This window comes from Penicillium canariense, assembly GCF_028826845.1.
Source record: "Penicillium canariense strain IBT 26290 chromosome Unknown utg000004l_segment0_segment0, whole genome shotgun sequence".
NCBI lineage: Eukaryota > Fungi > Ascomycota > Eurotiomycetes > Eurotiales > Aspergillaceae > Penicillium > Penicillium canariense.
The window spans coordinates 597,787-619,492 of NW_026622731.1; the positions used below are offsets into that span (position 1 = coordinate 597,787).

At 55.0% G+C, this 21,706-nt stretch overlaps 5 protein-coding genes across 5 annotated transcripts; 2 read left to right on the forward strand and 3 right to left on the reverse strand.

Annotated features, from left to right (window-relative positions):
* Nucleotides 1–1,048: 1,048 nt before the first annotated feature.
* On the reverse strand, nt 1,049–4,672 carry amdX (putative C2H2 transcription factor (AmdX); the record flags this gene model as incomplete). Its single annotated transcript, XM_056688677.1, has 2 exons — nt 1,049–4,497; nt 4,579–4,672. 2 exons carry the CDS (start codon nt 4,670–4,672, stop codon nt 1,049–1,051), a joined length of 3,543 nt encoding a protein of 1,180 aa, XP_056541106.1.
* A 5,453-nt stretch (nt 4,673–10,125) lies between these two features.
* N7482_006553 (uncharacterized protein) lies at nt 10,126–10,362 on the reverse strand (the record flags this gene model as incomplete). The annotated part of the gene is made up of 1 exon (XM_056688678.1): nt 10,126–10,362. The coding sequence occupies one exon, from the start codon at nt 10,360–10,362 to the stop codon at nt 10,126–10,128; it is 237 nt and encodes a 78-aa protein (XP_056541107.1).
* A 3,686-nt stretch (nt 10,363–14,048) lies between these two features.
* N7482_006554 (ribosome biosynthesis protein RRB1) lies at nt 14,049–15,673 on the reverse strand (the record flags this gene model as incomplete). Its single annotated transcript, XM_056688679.1, has 4 exons — nt 14,049–14,073; nt 14,142–15,156; nt 15,195–15,395; nt 15,475–15,673. The coding sequence occupies 4 exons, from the start codon at nt 15,671–15,673 to the stop codon at nt 14,049–14,051; spliced, it is 1,440 nt and encodes a 479-aa protein (XP_056541108.1).
* Nucleotides 15,674–16,312: 639 nt separating this feature from the next.
* Nucleotides 16,313–17,536, forward strand: N7482_006555 (Spg1/Tem1 GTP-binding protein; the record flags this gene model as incomplete). The annotated part of the gene is made up of 5 exons (XM_056688680.1): nt 16,313–16,624; nt 16,650–16,893; nt 16,960–17,252; nt 17,312–17,386; nt 17,438–17,536. The coding sequence occupies 5 exons, from the start codon at nt 16,313–16,315 to the stop codon at nt 17,534–17,536; spliced, it is 1,023 nt and encodes a 340-aa protein (XP_056541109.1).
* An 857-nt stretch (nt 17,537–18,393) lies between these two features.
* Nucleotides 18,394–20,646, forward strand: N7482_006556 (uncharacterized protein; the record flags this gene model as incomplete). The annotated part of the gene is made up of 1 exon (XM_056688681.1): nt 18,394–20,646. One exon carries the CDS (start codon nt 18,394–18,396, stop codon nt 20,644–20,646), a length of 2,253 nt encoding a protein of 750 aa, XP_056541110.1.
* Nucleotides 20,647–21,706: the final 1,060 nt, after the last annotated feature.

Here is a 21,706-nt window from a genome sequence, read left to right on the forward strand (position 1 = left end):
CCTACTATGCTCGAGCGAGAAACCATGTAGTAGCTGGCATAGGCAACTTGCACTGGCTTCACTGGAAGAACAGGATTTCATGATTCAAATGGACTGACTGCCGGACAGCATAGCGTGCCGTGCCTAGGAAGTATCCAGGTCCATGTATGTGGCGTTGCTGGCACGCCATTCTACTACGAGACTCAACCAGTCGCAGAATTTGACGGCGAGTGCCTCCGTCATGATTCGCAAATATTTCCTTTCAAATAGGGTAACTCCCCCTCATGATAATCCAAGAGGTACCGGGCGCTCGGCTCGAAACTCCGACTTTGCTGCAGATAACTATTGCTTCGATGCAGCAAAGCACTCACGTTCACTCAGCACGTTGGCCCTGAGGTGATTACCGTGAGCGGCACTAGTGAAATCGCTGTTGTTCAAATACCAAAGTTAGTACCGATACTAATAGGGATAATTGGAGAGCGATCAATTCAAATATCAGTCAAATCATATTCACATGAAGTAAGAATTTGCATAGTTAAACACTGGCGGGGCAACAGAGAGAGAAAAAAGGAAGAAGATAAAAGACATAGCCCAGTACACCAACCACACCACACCCGTAAGAGCAGACTTGTCCATCATCAGTGGGCGATACCGACAATCGATGAAAGAATCGAACCGAAGAACCATAAATATGACAACGCTAGCACAGTGCATATAACTCAACAAAGTAAAGGCAATAAACAAAATGACATGACATGGCATTCGTCTATGACAGATTCGATCGGGGTATCGTATCGATATCGAAGCAGTGGATCATCATCAGGCAGGCCGAGGCAAGAGGCAGTAACAATGTGAACGTGAAATGTGTTGAAGGGAAATGTAATGGATTTGTTCGGTTGATGAGATGGGTGAATGAGATAGATGGGATGCCTTGCCTTGCCTGGTCTGGCCTTTTCTCGGATCTTTAGGTAATCGTGACACACCGGCTGCACGACTCAACAAAACAAGACAAAAATCAATGAAAGAAAAAAAAAATGAAAGGATGCGGGTGAAAACATGGAGGTCATCATTAAGAAGTCATCATAGCACCATGCGAGCTCGAATGCTCCGCACGCTCTTTCATTCGCATGGCCTGCGCCTCGAGCGAACGCGCCATCAACTTCGTCACCGGCCACACAGCCGCCCGGTCAAGCAGACTTGCCGTAGCAATCAATATTTTACACCCGTACCCACCCTCCACGACGCTGGGCAGGCGTTGCATGACGCTCAGCACAGACATGGAGTTGCTGTTCTGCACAGTGCGCTGCATCTTCGTCTCAATGCTGCTGAGGATATCCTTGATCTTTTCGATGAGTTTGCAGTCCTCGTCTTCGAGAAGCATGACCCCCGGGACCTGGGTCAGGTCGATGTCATCACGCCCTAGGATGCCGAGATAGGGACCAACACGTTCCTGAACGGTGGTGATCCATTCGGCGAGGACTTGGGCACAGTCAAAGGCGCACATCGCGCATTGGATGGGAAGTTCCCGGGATGAGAACTCGGCGAATGTGTTGCCAAGGCGGTCGGACATGGAGATCGAGTCTGCAGCATAGAAGGCTGCTTTGCGGAGGTGCTTCTCTCGCTTGGACTGACCAGTCTTGTACACACTTGAAAGAGACTGCATGGGCTGGTCATTTTTGGAAATCGCTAGCTCGCCGACGCCCAAGTCGTTCATAGACCCTCTCCGAGCATCGAGCGAGCCGGTGAGAGAAGGGTCTACCACATCATTGATGGGGCCGTCGGCTTGCTGGAAGACCTCTGTGCCCCGTGCAAGCTCATCCGCCATGCCGTTCCAATCCCGTTGCCAGAACGCCTCCTTGCACCGGCCCAGGTTGACGAACAGCCGAACATATGCCAAATCCAGGAGCGGGATGCTATCCGCTGACAGCGGACCCGCTCCGAATGGATTGGGACGTTCCAGGCTGTGGACAGGGTTGCTAGCCCACGCTGCCTGCCATGCTCTTAAGGCCGGCTCGATATGTGATTGCATGGCGTCGGTCTCTTGGGCGGTCCACTGACGGCCCATATGCCTCTGCCTCGTTTCCCAGATATAGTTGTGCAGAGAATAGATGAGAACTAGACAGCCAAACGTACTAGGCCGGTTCTCAGCATTCGTCGGATCATCCGCGCTATCGCCACCGAAGAACGAGTTCGAAGATTGGTTCTGCTGCTCACGTTGACTGGCGGTCAAAAGAGACGTCAAAGCAGCCGAGAAAGAAACGCCCTTCGTGGTGGCGGTCTGCCCGCCCATCTTCTTCCACGCCTGGGGCGACTCGGCTGCCCAGAGGTCCTCTTCACAAGGCAATTCAAGCCTGATCTCAGAGTTTGTCAGAGCGGGCGCGTGGTTGTATGCGGAAACCAGGAAGCTGGAGAGGACAAAGATTGCGTAGAGTGTACGCTTCCGTTCCTCCACCACTTTCCAGTTTAACCAATCACGTCGTTCCTCTGGCTGGCCAAATGAGTTTGACATCCAGTTCTCCATATCCGATGAACCCGACGTGGCAAATCCAGAGTTAAGATGGTCTTGCGGCAGGTTCTTGGGACCCAGATGATGGGTCAACTCTGCAGCGCGTGCCAAGCTAACAAGAGCAGCACAGTGGGTACTAGCAATATCTGCAGACGTCTTGTCCCCGCACGTATGACCGTAAATCACATTCAACAGCATAGCTTGTACGAGCCACAGTGGAGTGTTGTGCACCGAGTTATCCCGGACAGAGTTGGAACGGCTCAACGCAGCAGACATGTCAGCCTTTCGTCGCTCTTCCAGATACAATTGAATCATCTTTTTCGCGGCCTCGAATAAATCCTTGGACGCAGCAGTGTCGTATTCGTACAAAGCACCGATGGCAGCCATTGAGAGAATCAAGCAGCCACCGCCTCCTGCGACGCCGGTTGAACTAAGGTTGAGATGCCCGCTAGGCATGCGCAGGCTACTCGTATATTCGGGGGCCTGGAAATTGAGGGTTGGGATATGAAGAAACGGTGAGTGGGGGTGGAAATATGTGATGTAGGCCGAGATGTAGCGCTGCATATCCGAGGTGCTGGGCAATTGACCGGAGCTGTTGAAGCCAGTCGAGCGGGTAAACAGCTCACGACTATGGAGGAGTCCAGAAGCGGGTTGAGAGTACTTGCGATGATTGAAGCCAGCGGGTTTGGACATGCTCGCTAATAGAGCCTGTCGTGTGGAGTCTGTAAAGGTATCCGTTGAGATGGGGGAATGTTGACTTCGTAGGGCACTATTCGGGAAAGGAACGTTGAAAGGATTAGGAGATTCTCCGCTTGTTGCCATAGAGGATGAAAACATACTCTGCGAGTGTCCTCCCAAGATGGGCTGGCCGACCGAGGTCATGGATGGGGGTGTGGCATAGGTCTCCGCGAACGGGTTCTGGGCCATCAGCGACTTGGGCGAGACGGTCTCTGGCGGGATCCCCAATTCATTCAGCGTCGTCGGCGAGAAGTCGATCGCAAATTGGTTGGCTGCAGCCGCCGTGTGTGAGGGGAACGGGTTGTGCCAACCGTTAGAAATGGGAATGCGATTGGGTCCGTCCAGCATGGCCTCACTGATGCCGCTCTGGCTGCCCGTGCTCATTGCCGACGGCGAGGACTCGTCGATGACCGAGTCATTACCGTTTCCCAACGCCACGGCCGCGTCGAAGCCATTCATCCAGTCAAAGTTCATTTCCTCGTCCATCATGGGATCCGCGTGGGAAGGCAAGCCATGGGGGTGGTGGCCAAATGGGGAGGAAGGGGAGTCACCAAAGCCCTGTGGAGAACCTGCAAAGTGTAATTGAGCAGGATTGATGGTACTGCCATGACCCATGAGCATACCATCGATACCCATGTCGAAGCTCCCGTACACGGGCGCTGTTCGCAATCCCCCGGACATATCCACGGGGAGGCCCGACGTTTCCAGCTTGGTCAGGCCATTCACGGGGGGATGGCCGGAGCTGAACCCCCTATAGTCCACACTGGAGCCGAGCGAAGATCCTAGGCTGGGGTGGTATGCGTGGCCGGATTGACCAGGCGCAGAAGACTGATTGCTCGCATCGGGAAGGCCCAACGCCGTTCCACCGATGTGGCTAATAGTATTGGCACGAGGCCGCATCGAGGAGGAGTTGTTAGCGATAGAGTTCTTGCGCACCCGATTGGCGCCCGCACCCGCACCCGCAGCCCCCGTACTCTCTCGGCGACCATTCCTGGGCCGGGAGGACGGAGTCGTCGTCATATGCAACTTCTGCTGGTGCCGCAGCAACAGATCACGGCGAGCAAAGCATCGCGCGCAATCAGGACATTCGAAGGGCTTCTCCTTGGTGTGCGAGCGCTCATGACGCTTCAAGTGCTCCAATCGCGCGAAGGAGCGACCGCAGGTGGTGCAGACATGAGGTCTCGGCTTGTCTGTCTTTGGCGGAGGAATATTGCCATTTGCGCCGGTCTGACCATTGGCTTCGACCTGCTTCTTATTCTCCTTCGACGGAGGAGCTGCCGATGGGAAAAGAAAAGTTCAGATTTCGTGGGCAACTTGAGTGAGCTGACCGACTGGGGGCCGCCGAGGTGACTTACCAGGCATATTTCCCGGGATTTCGTTGATACTAGCGAGATCTACCACTTTTGGGCTATGGTCTCGTTCGTGGCCGACCATAACATCCGACAGCATCCTAGAAAGCGTGTCTGTTGCCCCCGACGAACCAGGATCACTGCACTGGTCTCTGTTAGGGGTGAACGGAGGGACGATCACAGCTTGCGATGCTGGCGGGAATCTGAACTTGTGGAATTGGACAAGCGATACGGGGGGTTTTTTTTTTTTTTTTTTGGAAGGAATGATATTCGTCACTCTTCGCAGAGGGGACGATAAGCGCGGATTGGCGTGGTCTGTCGACAGATTTTACACAACAAAATGTCGCATCAATGACTGCGCGAACGGAATGACATCAGGTTAGCATGTTCCTTTTTTGTATGTGCGAAAGTGAGAGGAATAGAGAGAGTGTGTGAAAAGACCAGCGTCGTTTGTTGCCCCGATCCAGGGTAACGGGCGAGGCTTATCGGAGCGGTGCCGGGGTAGCATCCAAGACCCACCAGATGATTGCGAACGTGGGCAATGTACAAGGTCTATCGTCCAGGGGGAGGGGAGGGGGATGAGTTTGCGCCTCGAGTGGGGAGGCCACAGGAGTCGGAGGGCAATAGAACAGGATCTGAGGACCTGCAGCCGGTGGGTGGGATGATGCGTGGACGTTGGGACGTCTTTTGAAGGGAGAGGCTCGGATCATCAGCAAGGCAACCGGGAACAAGTCCGCCCGCCACGAGGAAGGGAGGAAACGGGGTGGCTTGTGGCGGGTGGGATAACTCACTGGAAGTGAAGTGATTCGAATCGAGATTCCTGTCCTTCTCAAGCATCCATTGGAAAATAGCGAGAATGCGGATCACCTCCTCTGGAAGCTCTCACGGAGCTGGCGCAGTTGATGACGCCGGAGATAACCGAGGCGGGCAATTGCAGATAAGCCAGATAAGTGGCGCGACACACGAGGACGGGGGAACGAAGCAAGGGGGAAGGGATAGGAGCAAGGTGGATGAGGAAGATGGAAGAAAGAAGAGATGAAGTTTGGAGAAGTTGAGGACGTAAATTGCCTCCGAGCAACAGCAGTTTGGCCTCGCTGGACTCCAAGTACCTAAGTACTCGCAGTACTCTCCTGTACGTACCGAGCATCGCCGTACCTTACGGCCAAAGGAGGGACCCGACAGAGCTTAGCGTGGGAAACCTGATACGATGACTGATACCGTTGGTGCCATCGGGGTAAAGCTGGTACGACGGACGGCAACCGTGGCAGGAGCCGTGGCAATAGTGGCTCACTTTCAGATGATACCCTGCGAATATCCTACCATGCACCCAGCACGATATTGCCAGTGTTCACCTTCTCCACAAGGCCGATAACAGGCCCAGAGCGCCAGCCGCGGCGTGACGGTCCCAATACCTGGCAATACCCCACGATACCGCAGATACCACCGGCCACAGTGGGGCCAGCCCACGGGTGGGCGGCGTGCGGAGCCAATCACTCGGCCCCGATTATCGACTTGACCAGCCAGGATCAGACAACGTCCAGGTGAACGCTAACCGGCACCATGAGTGGCCGTCTGCCAATGCTGAGCCAGGGTACTGCCGGAACCGGCGTAGTCCCAAATGTTCGCGCCACGCACTGGGCCTTGCCCACTTCGCTCAGCCGAGCAGCCCACCAGTTCACCAGTTCAGTTCCTGGCGCTGGTTATCGTCCAGCCTCATGGCGGGGCCATGGGAAGGCCATCGCGCGGCCTGCCCAGAGGCCTCCATGCAGGTGCCTGCTTGGGGGCAGTGGCGTCACTGGCCGGACTAGCAATCGGTCGGGTATAGTCCCGTCATGGCATACTGTATCCCTCGTAACGGTAACGACCTTCCCTGGTTAACTCCGGGGTTTAGGCCGAGGTGGGTGTTGCGAGGCGTCCCGCTTTAGGAGCTGAAACCGCCGGTGGAGCGCCATGATAAGAGATACTGCGAGATACAGACTGCGAGTTACGGCTAGGAGAGCAGCACACTGGAGCACGCTTCAGGCAAACGAGCAAACGAGCAAGCGAGCAAACGAGCAAACTAAAGCACCGATCTGAAGGTGGGACTACTGAACTGATTTACTGATGTTGGAGTACATGCTAGTTGGCAGTAAGAATGCCTCGTGCTTCGCCCAGCAAGGTACGGACTGGCAGAGCCGATGTTGCGCCAGCGTGCTGACCGTACGGAGTCCTCCGTACAACTACTAAGATGGGTCAGTCTTATGGCTGGGGAAAGCCAAAAAAAAAAAAAAAAAAAGAAAAGGTTCCTGTTCCCAACTCGTATGGTCCGCCACGGACCTTGAGGTCGAATAATGGAAATAATTGAATCACTCGTACACCGTCCTGCGGCATAAGACTAGCTCATAAAACCATAGGAGCGGGCGATTATAATCAAACATCCCTCGTGACGGGTTCTGCCTTCGGTCACGATCGGCGGTTGCAAAGGGCGAGGGCGAAAAGCTTCAGCAAGACCATCGGTCGCAAGGCCGACCTCCAATGGTGCGCCGTACTCCGTACTCCATACTCCGTACTGGACCGGCTATGAGGTGGCCCAGGTACCCAGATCCACCGACGAGGCTGGGGCGGCGCTCCAATAGCGGAAGGATCCGCAACAAAGGCCCAAAATAAGAGAGGGCCATGCGCCATTTTTGTGGGGGAGCCCACGACCGAAGAGGTTCGTGTGGGGGATTTCCTCCAGGCCGCTCGATGCTCGCCAATCGAATCAATGCCATCCGCGGGCTAGCACGTCTGGTTGCACCTGCAACTCTGGGGTGTGGCTGTTGGGCCGTTGGGGCCAGCAGTCTCCGGTTGCTTTTGCCGGGGCACATGGCCCCGTGGTCTGGTGGCTAGTGTGGCGAAAAGCTGAAGAAGGGACATCATGGAAGGGACAAGATTGCATGCGGAAAGGGAGTTTACCAAACCCGGCACTTGTCCTCCGTACCTGAGGTGGTCTCGTAGGTTAAGGACCGGGTAAAGATTCTCGTGGTGACGGGGTCTCTCCCCGGATTCCATGGGCCGCTCGCGCCCCCTTGGCCGGAAACTTTCTAGAACTCGCCCCATCGGTTAAACTGCCCTGTGCCTTCACCGACGCAGTCAAGTCTGTTTGAGTTTGGTTGCACGAAATGAGGTGAGCAGACGAGAGTGCGCCGCTTCATTGGCGTGCTGGATCCCCCGGATCGGTAGGGTCGATGCGGCTGGATCTGGGGTTGGGATAAGTTATTCCTGGTCGGGGGTGGGGCGGATGTGGACTGACCACGATCGCCGCAGGTGATTCGATGGGTTGAGTGCCTTTCTCTCTCTTTCATTCACCAGAAGACCAGACCAAATTACCAAATACACTGTGTAAAGTGGTTGGGGCTGGAAGGGCGTGGGTTTCGAATCGCTGGTGGAAAAATCAGAGACAAACGACTTGGGAAGCGAAGTCATGAGTACTCTTGTTCATTTGGAAGGGTGATTATTCTGAAACACAGACAGATCATGATCGTGAAGCTAAGACAGGCCATTCATGCCCTCTGTTGGCACGTCGGAATACGATACTCTCCATCGTCTTACTGTACGGAGTCGCGCACGGACATCTCGTTTGCAGAATCCCCAGACCTGCCCATGCGCCGCTAAAGCCGGACTAGGCAGGCCAAGGCCACTAGGGAGAGTCTGAGAGACGCTGCAGGTGACCCGAGATGACTCAAGGCGTGTCGAGGGACAAATGAAACGGCTGCATGACCAGCCACCCTGCCCACCTTCGCCGCGGCGACGCGGGATGATCTTGGGGGCTCTAGCGTGGAGGGTCGGCCAGGACGGAGCAGTGTGTTGAAAAAGAGATAGGATTGATAATCAAGATGGCCAGGGTGAATAATAGAAATAAGTTCTGTGGAGAGAGCAAGCTGCATTGTCCTATTGCCCATTCAATATGCGATATTTAGTTCACTAGTTTGATGCTGGCAGCCTTAAGAGTTTCGGCGTCCAGCGACCACCACTGGTCCGCGCTTGAGGACGAAATACATACTATCCCACGCTCAGTACTCCCGACGCACATCGGCACTTCCAACCAGCCGAGTGGACGGGCTTGTCGAGGGCTAAACATCGACCAGCGGGCCCGATGCGCGATTTAAACTCGAGTGGACGTACCTCAAGGGATACGGAGGACAGAGGTAAAGTACAGGGCCATGCAGGCATACAGGTCAACACAGACCGCACCAGAAAGCGCTGCTGCTTGAGTTTTGCTTTTTCTATTGATCCGGAGAGGACTTATTGTACCACTATGCGGCCGATTAGTCCAATCAACATGACTGTCAAAGGTGAAGGCCGGCCGGGATTGATGGGGTCGTTGCCCGGGCCGTTGCCTAGGCTGCGGGCAGCACTATGGTAGAAAAACGGTCCATATACTGTACTTCCTCTGCTCCTCCTCTGCTTGTACGGCCAGGTTTGTTCAGTAAATGTAGGTCAAAACAGTCCCTCGCATCCCGCAGAAGTCAATCCCTCGTGCGCTCACTTCCCCTAGGCCAAATCCATCCCTAGGGCAGGGCCAGCAGAGCGCCACGGACACATTTACCAGTCATAGGCAGTCGTCCCCCTGGTGAACAGACACAGACCGCCGATCCATTCCAGAAGACAGTCCCCTCATCCGAATCGACTCGGCGAAAGAACGTTATTGCGTAACCGCGCTTTGCGGGGGATCGCTGACACAGGCCTTTGCCGTCGAGCTATCGCTGGTGCAACAACCCCAGACCAGACCGGACTGGACTGGACCAGACTGGCCCAAACGGCGACACACAGCAGACCGGCCCATCCAAGCAATCCCAGTCGCGGGATCAATTATTAATTACAAGCCATGAAACCTTGGCCTGTATGCACCTTGCGCATCCTCGCTGCAGCAACAACAGAATCGCCTAAGCACCAGGTACCACCTGAATAACACAGCCACCAGAAATTCTCCGATGCACGCATCCTTATCCCCATCCGCCATGCTACGGGTTGATCCCTGCGTGGCCTGTGCTCGCCGCTTGTGCACGATGGCATCAAGTCTGCCGATAGCGCGTGGGATGCGCTCACGGCTCGGATATTAACTCTCGTCCGCTTGCGCTCGCCCTCATTTGCACCGGACGGCTTTCACGCCATCCCCTCCGGAGCCAGCGGTATCTCCCTTCGCACATGGTTCCTGAGGAGAGCCGGCCCGAACAATCGAGACGAGAGTTCTTCGAATCTGGTCGCCCGTGGATGAATGCCCACAAGGCGTGACACGCCGCGCCTATTGGCCCGCCCGACGATCTCGCAGAACGCCCAAAGCGCGACGTGTCTGCAATAAAGCAGTCCTACGGCCCCCAAGTCGTGGCCACCGGTCGATCTCCGTGCTTTTGGGTTCTGGGTCTGTGCATGTCACGCGGAAAGCGATAGGCTGACGGGTCGCCTATCCGTGTCAGTGTTGAGTGTCCCCAGTAAGGGTCGGCCGCAGGCAGCATCAGTGGCCCTGAGGCTCTAGGATTCGCTGGCCCTGCGCGTCATCGTCGCTTGCGGCCCACCTTCAATAGTGAGATAGTGTTAGCAAGGCAGAACGAGCGGGCGAGTGTCCACCGATTGTGGCGGGTGTGGTGGATTCGAAGGATCGCGATGGATCCTGTCAGGCCAGGTGGAACCGGGGCCGTTGATTCCATGCAGTTCGGACAGGCCGACGTTCGAGCCGTCGGTGATACCGTCACCATCGGTTTGCGCAGCGCCATTATACCCGGCTTCATGACCCTTAGAGAAGTTGTACATCAAACGCCCTCCCAACGTCATTCGCGATCTCGCATCTCGAGATTTGGTGGCCCGTACATTTTGCCTATCGGCATGGAGAACATTGACCGACGAATCGGGCTAGAAGATTAAATTTTGTACGCGCGGTCCAATCCCACGAATCGAACCTTATCATAGTGAATTCGAGATGGCCCGCCACATGGGAGTGCAGTACTCGATACGATGGCCGCACCGCAGCAGTAGACTGTAAGCCAGTTACCGAATGCGGGAAGAAGGAACATGTAGCCGTATATCGCATATCCATCCCAATAAGCGACGAGACGAGTCTTGAAAGGCGCGGCTTTTTCCTTCTCTTTTTCGTGAAAATGGTACTAGAAGACGACAAGGCGGCTGATAGTTAACCTCACCGAGTACCAACTTCGTGCTAGTCGGTCAGTTGACGCCTTCGAGCACTACGATCCCCAGTCAAGACAGCAGACGGCAAATGTCGTAGCCGGCCTGATATCGCATGAGCATGAAACGGCACAATGCGATATTACATGCAGCTTGCCACTGGGAGCTACTGGTTGGGAAGATGAATTCCCGGTGAATCCCTACAGGACGCCCGCCGAGTCCCTGCGCTGACCAAAACCTATACAGGCGAGCATCAGGGCGCAGCCTTGAAAAAATGGGCCAATGGCATGATGCGCACGTTCACGCCTCAGGAGAGCCAGGGGGAGTGATCACCAGGAAGGTGGTGGCGAGGATAGTACCGACCGAGGACAGTCGACGGACACTGCCGGGCGATGTACTTACTGATCTACGTCCAGAAACTCAGTCTCGGGAGCGTACCCAGCGCTAACAATTCAGATCAGTGAAGAAATTATATTTAGGACGGAACGACGGCGATTGTTGGCGCATAGAGACCCAGTCAGTACTACAGTCAGTGCCTTGGCTTGTCTTGACCTTGCGAATCCCCCCCACCCCCTGTGGAACCCATTGGTGGGACCCATTGGTGGACACGGGCGCTCGTACCTTAGCGGTGTCCTAATAAAGGAGCTCGGACTGGAAATCGCGAGATTCTCCGATAAGAGCACGCCGCACGGAAGCCTTCTATTCCGTAGTCGCCAGCGGATTGAATTCTATTTGCGCTGTACCTGCTGCGTAGCTTGACTAGTATCCCGGGAAATTCCCCCAGCAGCCCGCACTAGTCCCGAGCACCGCGGTCCTTTTGGTAGCATCCTTCCTACCTAGCGCAAGTTGATATCGTTATGCGATCGATTTCACCGGAGAAATGCCGACCGTAGAAACAGTCTTAGCCTGAGAGCCTGCAGGAAAAACGAACTCTACTTGGTCGCAGTGCATGATCACCCACGGAACGTGCATGCGCCGGATGGCAAGAGCGTCTAGATCTGATACGATTGGCCAATTTCCTCCTCATGCATTAGCGGTATTCCGGTATCCAGGTATTCCTGTATCCATTCCGAAGTATTCTGTGTTCACAACAGGAGAGCGACTGTGTATATTCGCCGGGATGTATGGACGGATGTATGGACGATGTATAGGCATGTAGCCTTTTTTGCGACCCTGCAACTAGTAAAATCTAGCTGTATACCCTTGTAGATGTACATCCTAGCGCTGCAACAGCTCGAGTTTCAGCGACCAGTATAGCTAGTCGAGATCGACGGCGGCAATGTAGCTGATTTCTTATTTCTACAATTGAGGGCGAGGAGGAGGAAGATCCTACACCTGGCGCCATAGACCAAACCAATCGCTTGACTGTACTCCATACATTGATGCCTCTCCGAGCTTATACCCTTTGTGTTCCGCCTCGTCTCTACTCTGGTCTTTCTTTTCGGACGCGCAGTCGCTCCCACCAACAGGACCGCCAAGCCCATGCATCTCATACCTCGGCCAACCCACTTTGCCCCTCCAACCAAAGAATATCGATAGTATGCCGCGAAAGTTCACGGCGCCGTGGTCACCGCAACAACCCCCTACGAATCCGCGCAGATCTCACAGACAACACAGCACCACACACGCTCCCAAAACGAATAGAAACTCCCCGCAACCATCCACCGACCTCATCCTATCGCCACGACCAACCCCAAGGCCAAACGTCTAAGCCATACGCATGAGAATCGCCCACGATCGCCCAGACTGGCGCACAGTGTATGCAAGATTACCCACCAGCACCACCAGCATCGCACCATCTCCAAGGCCCCACCGGCAACGCTAACCCAGGCTCCACGACCTGCCACCAGCCCAGGATGTGAGAGACCGACTGGTCCAGTCTGCACGGTCGCACCCGAGTCGGGTCCAGCACGGCGCCGAGAATAATGGCGCATGGACGGCCTGGGGCCAGCGCCAAGGCATGATTCCGTAGTATACTGTACTGTACCTGCTTACGGCGTGGTAAGTTACAGTACTATAGTCGGGCGACAAAGTATAGGTACGTATTCACTTGCTACTGGCTGCAGCGGCACCACCTGCCGGTGCATGTACCGTATACATAGCTGTAATCTATAGACCCTCGTCCAGGCGTGCGCTGACAGGTGGGCACGCTGTATGAGACGTACTGTACTGTACTGTAGGTACAGTGGCAGTGCAAAAGTTTGAAACTATTTTCTACTCACCGCCTACTGCCCACCGCCTATACCGTGTCCTTCCAACACTCGACATATTATTAATGCTAGCTGATTTACCGGCTATGATGGCTCTCCGGGCAGGCCCGGCAATTACTGAGGCCGATAGGTGGTATAAATACAAAACATATACGTTGTTGCGGTTTAATTTCAGCTATTTCAGTAGATTTTTATCCGGCAGAAAAAGCTTGGCACTAAGGGAATAGTTTCAAACTTTTGCACTCCCACTGTACTCCGTACCCCGTACACGAGGACAAGCAGTGCGCCTGCATGCGCAGGGCGTGTACATGGACCGGAGTACTGCGTGCCGTTAGATCCGGCGGCTGTACATCTACTGTACTTCATCCTTTAGTTGATCCGCGCTACGCCATACATGCCCCCTGCCGGGCGATACGCTTGCTAGTCTGTGCTACCAGTTTAGCTCCTATCCTTCATCCTGCCAATTACCCAGCGGTCCTAGGGTGATCATGACTCTCTTGCCCTTGCCCGTCCGAACATTTAGCCTGCCCTGGGATTGACTGGCCCTGCCCACGCTAGTACGAGACATGTTGTGCAGGTGCGGCTACCGTACTGTAGCTCCCCGAGCAAGGGCTCATTGCCCCTCCCCCTCCCTCTGATAACACAGTCCCCTGGTTATCGCTGCGCCTCGGCTGATTGCCAGGGTGAGGGCGGAATTGGGAGGCTGTTCGTTCCGCAGTAATAGCATTGGCCTGCTGAATATTCTTTTTATAGCGATTGAAGCCTTGGACTAGCGACTATCTTACAGGGTCCCAAGACAGAGACATAAACTAATAGTGGTACAGGAGCACAAAGAATCAAGAGTATGGGACAGATAGAACTCGTGGGAAATGCATGTCTATCTAGTCCGCGCCCGCAAAATGTAGACACAGACAGACAAGAGAATAAAATAATGGTTTGGTTCATTGCCCTGCCACCCGGGTTCGTCGCAATGGCAGGGCCTCTCAACTCATCAACTCCGGAACCGATGTAGACGAGTCGCATGCCGCGGTACTCGAATGGTATATGAGCAGGACATCACACATGAAATACTTTTTTCTATTTTGGAGTGGTTGGCGAAAGGGTGGGGACTGGGTGTGCGTTCGTCTAGACACTGATGGTCTTGAAGACACTGTTGAGAGAAGAAGGTTAATACTGAGCGCATACGCCAAGAACGCTATGCGAGACGAAAATACATACCTGAAGCCACTGCCGCCAGTCGCCATGAGAGTACCCGGCATCTGAGCTTGCCAGTGCACCTCCTTCACAGACTCCATGTAGTGCACGAAGAGTAGTTGTGGTGGGATGTCGGCCATGCCCGCCTGGCGACTCTCCTCATCGTCCAGCTCGACAGCCAGATCCCACAGAGTGACAGTGTTGTCAGCCGAGCCCACTGCCACCACACTGTCGTCCGAGGGATGCCACTCAATGCTGGTGACAGGTTCCTTGTGGAAGTCGAACGACGCAACGGGCGTGGCGCGGATCTGGCCTGCATCATTGGGCTTCCAGTGCCGCAGGTCCCACACGGCCCACTGGCCGTCATCAGCACCAGTCGCGAGAAGGTGGAAGGTCTGGTTAGACCAGCTCATGACATTGACATCCGTCTTGGAGATCTGCACGTCCACGGCCGGCTTGCGGGACTTGGACCGCACATCCCAGACCTTAACGCTGCCGTCGCTGCTGGCGGAGGCAAACACGTTCTTCTCGTTCGGCGACCACTGCAGCTCCTCTACGGAAGACTGGTGGCCCGTGAAGGGCCGGGTGTCGGTGACCCAGCCGCCGCCCTCGGTGCGGGTTGTCACGTAGATGAGGCCGTCGTTGTCACCGGTCAACAGCTTGCCAAGAGGCTGGAGCGGCGACCAGTCCAGGGCGTAACCTTCGGACTTGTGCATGCGGAGAGTAGAGAGAGGTTTGGAGGCAGAGGGAGGGAGAATAGTGCCAGGTACATCGAAACTGGTAAGGTGGGCGGTAACGTCGTGAATGAGGACTTGCGAGTTCTCGAGCATAGTCGCGGTCAGCGTCTGTGGGGGTTTCGAGTAATCTGCCGACTGGGATGGCGTCTGGTGGCAGCGAATGCGGTTGGTCGTTGAGCCCAGCGGGATGGACTTGTGCTCGAGGATGGGCTCGCCCATATCGTCATCCGAGTCCGACTCATCGTCCGAATCCCCCCTTCCCGCTCCATTCTGCTCAGGCCGCTCATCTTGAGCACCATCAGCTCGTTGTCCTTTGCCCGAGAGCCCTCGGCCTGTGTACCGGCAACGGCGTAGACGGTTGCGGGGAAGGTTTTGCGGCTGTCGCCAAGGGTATCGCGCACAATGTCGAACGACAGGCAAGGCCAGGGCGTGCTCAGGGTGTGCAGCATATCGTAGGTGGATGGATCGGGGGAGAGTGTCTCTCCAGGTGCCAGTTTCGTCCGTCCAGGAATGAAGGTCTGCTTGTCGACATCCATGGCCTCTGCCCAATTCAGATAAAAATCAGCTTCCTACTATCCATTGCGGGCGTCGGACGACACAAGCGGTAAGAATGGACAAACCTCGCTCCTCCTCCTCACGCTCAGCATCCGGGCGACCATCCACGCCGGCCTCCAGAATCTCATCCTCGCTCTCAAACTCGTCCTCGAACTCGTCTTCAAACTCCCCCACTTCGTCCGCAGGGGCATTGGCAATTGGGCGCTCGCCGGCCTTGAGCGCAGCCGACTGCTCGTCGCCTGCATCCGCAGCTCTCTTCGACATCGTGGACGAGTGAAAGAGGCACTGACAGCGATGGGGGAATGTTAGGATGGGGGGTACTGGCGGCCGATAAGAACTTTTTCTGTAAATTTTGGGCGGCTGGTGGGATATACACTAAGCCTATCGGGGACTAGCGCAGATCCCACTGTTCCCGCAGTCGAAGGTGAGCTGAACAACCGGCCTGGGCTGATTGGGACTGGACCGACGTGACCGACGTGACTTGTCTGGACTGCTCTGCAACTCTGCAAGGAACGGCCACGACCTTCATTTGTGTTCCCGCGTTTGCGTACCCTCGTTTGCTTCGTGGGCCATCACCGCCCTCCGTCATCCTTCTCGTCGCAATCTCGCTACCCGTCTGAGCACTGTTTACGCCGAACCCGATTCATTTGTTCGCATCTTATCCGACCACCACACCCTTCGCCTTTTCTTCTTGGCCAGGGTTTTGACACCTACAGACAGCCTACTGCGGTAGACGTGCTCTGGCTGGACGGTCCAGTGGCGCCCAAGACGTACGGCATTGGTTAGTGACATATCACACAAGGGTCTCTCTCCTTTCCCCGCAGGTGCTAACAGCAATATGCTGAGCAGAGGTTGTACCCTCGAACTCTCCCTCCCCCGAACAACCAACTCCGATCATCAAGCATGGATCCGCTGCAGCAACCTGTCTCGGAGGTCCTTGCTGTTGCGGAGCCGCAGCAACCTCCTGTGGAAGGCCAAGCGCCGGAGGCATCTGCGCCGCCAGAAGCCCTCTCATCCGAACACCAACCTCTGGAGGACCCGGCGCTGGCGCCTGTCAGTGTTAATGTTGAGGAACCAGTCCCAGCCGATCAGCCTGCCGGCCACGTAGGCGTGGACAACGGCTACAACAGCGACTCCAAGGCCCACTATCACTCGCGCTCGACTGACTTCCACCACTCTGCTCCTGAATACACCCCCCAAGATGCCGATCCTGCGGTTCGGCTCACTTCATCCCCATCAGCCAACCAGCAGCCTCAGCCGCACCCCTCCAGACCTGGCTCGGGGGTTCTCCAGTGGCGCGGAACGACATGCGCTGTCTCAGCAGCCCCAGCCCGCGGAAGCTGCCCAACGACAAGCCTCGCAGTCCTCGAAGAATAGCGTTGTCATCAAGGTCGGCATGGTTGGCGATGCGCAAATCGGGAAGACCAGTCTGATGGTCAAATACGTGGAGGGCAGCTGGGATGAGGACTACATTCAGACATTGGGTACGTATTGACATATTACCCTCAATTGAGGTAAAATAGCCTTTTCGTCTGACTAGGGGATCACAGGTGTCAACTTCATGGAGAAGACCATCTCAATTCGCAACACCGAGATTACATTTTCGATTTGGGACCTTGGTGGCCAACGCGAGTTTGTGAACATGCTTCCGCTTGTCTGCAACGACGCCGTGGCCATTCTTTTCATGTTCGATCTTACCCGCAAGAGCACCCTCAACTCCATTAAGGAATGGTATCGCCAAGGTCGGGGCTTCAACAAGACCGCCATTCCGTTCTTGGTTGGTACCAAGTACGACCACTTTGTCAATTTTCCCCGGGAGGACCAAGAGGAAATCTCACTTCAGGTATACCCTCCCTTATATCGGTCCTAGTTTAGAAGTCGTTTGAAACTGACAAATCTCAGGCTAAGCGATTTGCGAAGGCGATGAAGGCCAGCTTGATCTTCAGTAGCACCAGTCACAGTATCAACGTGCAGAAGGTTCGTTTCCCTGATTGGATCCATCAGACTGCCTTACTAACCGTCCCTTAGATCTTCAAGATCGTACTGGCTAAGGCATTTGACCTCAAGTGTACCATCCCCGAGATCGAGAACGTCGGTGAGCCGCTGCTCTTGTACAAGAACGTTTAGGAGCCCCGGACGCCCGCTTTGACGATTATGTCCATTGGGATGATGTGATGCTTCTTGATGATCGATCCTGACTCCTGGCCCTTGCGGTCTTCTTCATTGTGAATTCCTTTTCCTTTCTCCCCACTGATGTATTCCATGTTTCTCACGTCCATCGCTCGTAGCCATCCTCTTGACGCCTGGTTGTGAGGATCCCCATCCAGCGATCAGAGCAGCTAGTCACGCAGCCGATGGTTATTATTCTTTGTGTGCATTGTTACCTTTCATGATGGGCCTATTTTCCCATGCTTCGTCTGGATGTATCTAGGTCTTCTCTTTGTGTTCAAACCTATTCCCTCGACGGGGGCTCCTCTAGCCGTCTCAGGCGTTTAGGAGTCGGAGTGGTGGAGGAAGGCATGTTGGAATTAAACTTCAAAGCATAACTGCTTCCATCCAAGATTGTTGAAAAGCACCACGTAAGGCAACACCTAGAGTTGTCCTGGCGTGGTTCCTGAGTTTGTGCCTGAGTCTGTTTACCCTCAAGATGGCGAGCCACGGTTCGAGGCGGAGTCTCGCCCCCGACGTCGGCCCGTGTCGTCTGCTTGAGCCGCCTTTCCACTTCCCTCTCGACTGCGCCCCGCAGGTTGTGTCCAGGGTTATCGCTCCGTTGCTCCTGATCGCTTTCTCGCCCCACCCCGTAGCGACTCAGGCTACTCTAGCCCCAACGAGGCTACGCTTCGGCCCCCACCAAGCCCCCCAAGTAGTGTGCTTGGGGGTGACCGTTGTTACAGCTGTGATTCAACTTCTTTTAATCATTCCCCTCCACAATCGCAGTCGCAGTCGCAGTCCTACAGCCGAGGAGTTGGCTCGAGCAGATTGCGATGACTGAAGAACCACAGCTGGGCTCGATCCAGCAGCGGATCGCCGCTCTCAAGCAGGCCCAGTCGGCCGGAGGCACTGAACCGCCTCTTTTCCTCCGCCCGCCCACCGAGCGAAGCAGATCGGCCAACAACCCTCCCTCCTACGACGTGGCCGGCTCCGTTCTGGACGGCGTATCGATCGGAAATGAGCCTGCAGGCTTGCAGACACAACGGCCGGCCCCGCGGCCACCTCCCACGCCATCGCCGAAGCCAGAGTTGAAACCCAAGAAAGCCCCACCGCCCTTGCCTACGCGCCGATCAGATCGCCGACCTCCCCCTCCGCCGCCCTCTCGCCCAGAGCTGCCGACGCGACCAGATCCTCCAGCGCGACGACAGCCCCCGGTGTGTTCAGAAGCCCGCCCTTCATTGCCGCCCCGTCGGCCCACGGAACCATCGCGGAGACCTTCGCAGGAATCGGTCTTGTCTGACGCGTCGCACTCGACAGCTGCTACTAGCATTGGTCGTGGTGCTTCGACGACATCTGTGAATTCCAATGGTACCGGCCGGATCAAGGCCCCCGCATGGGGTGAGACTGATTTACCTGTGCTACCTCCTAGGCGGCCAAAGGAAGACCTCGTCGATCTGCAACCGGCTGCGCGCTCCGAGTCCAAGCCAAGTGCTGGTGGATTGACGGGTGGATTGACGGGTGGATTGACTGCGAAACTATCAGCCTTGCGGGGCAAAATTCCTGGATCTTCGTCTTCGTCTTCCTCTACTCCGTCTCGTCCTAGCTTGGCTTCCCGTCCATCGGCTAGAGATCCATCACCTGCCCCTCGACTTCCATCGCGCCGGCCGTCTGGAGTTGAGACACAGCCAGATAGAACGGATGAGGATGCAGAAGAATTCAGACCCAGGCTGCCGGCCCGTCCGTTGCCTCCACCATCAACCGCAAACAATCTTCCGGATCCTCGAATATTAGGGTTTGGTGGACTGAACAAAAGCCCTAATATTCCTCGAAGGCCGAGCAGCACCCCAGCTGAGAACGGAGCCTCCAATGGACTGCCGCCGCCGGTGCCGACTGGATCTCGTCCTGATCTTTCCCAGCTGAATACAACTAAGCCTCGCTTTCATGGTTCTGTTCCCGGTGCCACTGCACCTGCTGGAAACCCAAGCACAGAATGTCTGGTGTGCCGAGACTTCTCTGGTCCGGATACTCGGGCGGCTCAGTATCCGCGCGCATCACTTCCGACTCAAGATCTGGGCTGGCTGGCGAACGAGCTAACTGCACCATTCCCATCCTTGACCGACAAGGCAAGAGTTATCTTCACGTGGCTGCACCACAACATCCAATACGATGTAGTCGCCTTCTTTAATGAGAATATCAAGCCATCAACACCAGCCAGCACATTAGCCACCGGATTGGCAGTGTGCGAGGGTTACGCGGGTCTTTTCGCAGCATTAGCCACGAAGGCAGGGCTTGAAGCCATCGTGGTCTCAGGCCACGGCAAGGGATATGGTCACTCGGACCTCGCCCCAGGTCAACCCGTACCACCATACAATGCCGGCCATGCTTGGAATGCAGTCAAGATTGATGGGGGTCAGTGGAAGTTGATTGACGCATGCTGGGGTGCCGGTGCCGTCAATGGCCGTGGGCAGCCATATATTCAGCGTTTCGAGCCAGCCATGTTCACCATCTCAAACGAAGAGTTCGGCCTAAAACACTTCCCCGGGAATAGAGACCACTTCTTCCGCAATGACAGGCGCCAAATTAGCTGGGAGGAATATATCACTACGAACGCGGACATGCCGTCCGGCCTCAAGCCGATGCAAATCTATAATGATGCCGACAAGCACAGCATTGGCCGGAAGACCCTCTACCCGGCCGGTGGCAATATCTCCATCTACAACACCCCCGGCCCTATCCGTTTTCAATTTGGACTGCTATGCGAACACTGGACTCTCCTCAGGCACAGCCGCCAAAAGCCCGGCCTCTTCCTCCTCATGATCCACGGTGTGGATGGCCGCGAAGAAGATCGTCTTCCTTTCAAACATGTCCCCGGGTCTGGCCCCGGAGGCGGCGGCGAGATGTGGTATGTAGATGTTCCAGACGCCCGTCAGCTCGGCGCCCCGGGCCAGAAGGTGCAAATTGCTGTTTTGACAACCCTTGGCGACCGTCATGACTGCCGTGGTGTTACTGCCCAGGAGTATCAGTCGCAGGTGGGCCGAGTAGGGATGTCTTGGGCGTATATTGCAGAGTGGGTGTTGGGACGGTAGTTGCTTTATACCTTTTTGGTGTGTTTCTTCTTTCCGGCGTTAGTGATAGCGACATTCCTAGTTTATTGGCTCCTACGCGGTAATACGAATCTGCATTTTGACTCTCGATATGTTCTTCTTTCTACGGATCAGTTTCCGTTGGATCTATAATCACAAATGAGGTCACAACTATGGTATGCAATGGTCCTGGTGCACATACGGTGACAAATTGAATCCCATTTGATCTCCGAAAGACTTACGTTGAATGCTTCATAGCTAAATTTTTAAAGCCTGCCACCGACTGCCCGTAAAGTAGACCTATAACAGCGATCAACAAAGCCTGCAATGTAATGCTGTGGAGAACAGCTAATCTTTCCATTATGATACCCAATGGGAGGCTAGTGACAACTAGCACATTTGTGGCGGCTGAACCTTGAATGGTAATTCTGTTAGTTTGATGGAAATTTGAATCTCAAGAGCCGTGCTAGCCTAGATTGTCCGGCTTGCGAAGGGTTGTGATAAGTATACCACCACCACGATATACCTAGTTTGGCCAGTCCGATCTAAAGACATAATCAAAATAGCTATGCTTGATGTAGCTCAGAAGCTTAGAGAGCAGACAGAGCACAGCTTCAAGATCACGAGATCATTCACAGTCTTTCTTTAAGAGATATATTGGTATTGATCCAAGGTGGATACTCATCAATATGAGAATTTTCCCTAGTAAAGGCGAAACAACTCAGGTGTGCGCTATAACGTCCAATCCCCAGAGAATATTGGACGGAGCTGTAGAAGAGATCTTGCGCCTCCTCTGGGGTCGGACAGTTGCCACCCTTGCTAGAGATATTCGATCTTTTGAGGTTTGACCATGCACTGTTCCCGGGTGGCATTGACAGGAGTAGCATTTGGGCGGATGGGGAATGTCTATTGGCGAGCTATACGATATAGAGGAGTCGTGTCGGCTTTTCAGAGGACTGGACGATACACTTTCATTTTCTTCCTTTCCAGTAAGCCCTTGAATGGAAAGTGGTGTCATGAGGTATTCAGAGCCTGTTCTGCAAGATTGTTGACGAAAGTGAAT